The sequence below is a fragment of the Lathyrus oleraceus genome, chromosome 7 (assembly GCF_024323335.1).
Source record: "Lathyrus oleraceus cultivar Zhongwan6 chromosome 7, CAAS_Psat_ZW6_1.0, whole genome shotgun sequence".
Taxonomy (NCBI): domain Eukaryota; kingdom Viridiplantae; phylum Streptophyta; class Magnoliopsida; order Fabales; family Fabaceae; genus Lathyrus; species Lathyrus oleraceus.
The window spans coordinates 456509371-456511303 of NC_066585.1; the positions used below are offsets into that span (position 1 = coordinate 456509371).

General features: G+C 38.9%; 1 protein-coding gene across 1 annotated transcript; it reads right to left on the reverse strand.

Moving 5' to 3' along the window:
* Nucleotides 1–1200: 1200 nt before the first annotated feature.
* Nucleotides 1201–1698, reverse strand: LOC127104346 (uncharacterized). The gene has a single exon (XM_051041529.1). The coding sequence runs from the start codon at nt 1696–1698 to the stop codon at nt 1201–1203; it is 498 nt and encodes a 165-aa protein (XP_050897486.1).
* Nucleotides 1699–1933: the final 235 nt, after the last annotated feature.

Sequence of the window (1933 nt, forward strand, 5' to 3'; positions counted from 1 at the left end):
AAAACTAATGTTGAAGTCATTGAACAAGTAATGTAACCATTGGATCTCACAAGTAAGAGAAGCTAAAGCTCTGTACTCGACCTCAGTAGAGGATCTGGATACTGTGTTTTGTTTCTTGGACTTCCAACAAAGAAGAGAAGAGCCAAGAATCACACAAAAACCAGTAACAGATTTCCTTGTGGTGGGACACCTGGCCCAGTCAGAATCAGCAAAAGCACACAATTTAAGAGTGTTGGAAGCTGAGAATAGGATGCCTTTAGCCGGAGAAGACTTAAGTAATTTCAACACCTTAGTAGCAGCCTGATAATGAGAATCATGAGGTTTAGAAATGTATTGACTCAGATGTTGCACATCAAATGAGATATCTGGCCTAGTGTTGGTCAAGTAGATAAATCTTCCAATGAGTCTTATATACAGGGTGGGATCAGCTAGAGGAGCACCATCAGTAGGAGAAAGCTTGAGGTTCGGATCAAAAGTAACAGAGGATGGTTTGGATGCAATAAAACTTGTGTCCTCCAACAATTCAAGAGTGTATTTCCTCTGATTCATGAAAATGCCCTGAGAGGATCTAGCAATTTCGAATCCCAAAAAGAACCTGAGCTTACCAAGGTCTTTTATTCAAAATTTCTGATCTAAAACCTGCTTAACTTGTGCAATCTCAGACAAAAAACTTCCAGCAATGACTATGTCATCAACATACACTAAGATAGCAGTAAAACAATTATGGTGAGACTTCACATACAAAGAGTGATCAGCTTGAGATTGAGCATATCCTAAAGAAATCAGAAAAGATGAGAGTTTAGAGTACCATTGTCTGCTTGCCTGCTTGAGACCATATAAGGATTTTTGCAACCTGCACACCTTAGAAGAAGAATCAATAGAAATTCCAGCAGGCATTGTCATATATACCTCTTCATGGAGGTCACCATGGAGAAATGCATTGTTGACATCCAGTTGCTCAAGATGCCAACCTTTGATGGCAGCAATAGACAATAGAACTCTAACTGTGGTAACCTTTGCCACAGGTGAGAATGTATCAAAATAATCAACTCCCTCCATTTGTGTATAGCCTTTAGCTACCATCCTAGCCTTATATCTTTCAATGGAGCCATCTGATTTATATTTGACCTTATAAACCCATCTACAACCAATGGGAACTTTACCAGGTGGGAGGTCAACCACTTTCCATGTATGGTTTTCTTAAAGAGCCTGCAGTTCAGCATCCATAGCCTTTCTCCAACAATCAAGTTTAATAGCTTGATTGAAGGTTTTTGGTTCAACAATAGAAGAAACAGAGAAACATAAATGTTTATATGAGGGTGAGCATTTATCATAACTAAGAACAGAAGATAAGGGATAGAGGACTTTGGAAGAATGTTCAGAGGAAGTTACATAGCAATGATAGTCTTTTAGATGTGGAGGAGGATGAGAAGTTCTAGAGGAATGTCTAGTAGGTAAAGGCTGAATGTCTGTTGATATGAGATTATCCTGTGTATTCGTGACAGGTATGGGTGTAAGGATGTTATTTTGAGTATTTAAAAGAGGGTCACTAGAAGTAGATGCAATGGGTTCACTAGAAGTAGATGCAGTAGGGTTGTGATTGGTCAAATCAGTGGGTACAGGGGAGACAGAGCTAGGAGAAGTAGGGCCAGCAGGATCTGTACTTGTAGAAGATGAAAAATCAGAAGATAAAGTCATGTCTGTACTATGCTGCTGACCAAAAGATGACTGAGATGTGGGAAGGAGGATATCATCCAAATTTTGGGCAGTGTGTGGAGATATAATAGGGGGAGAAATGTGACTTTTAAAAGGAAAAGTGGTTTCATAGAAAACAACATTTCTTGAGATAAAGATGTCATGGTTTTCAAGGTCATAAAGAATGAATCCTTTGGTTCATTCTTTATATCCTATGAAAACAACTTTTCTAGCCCTA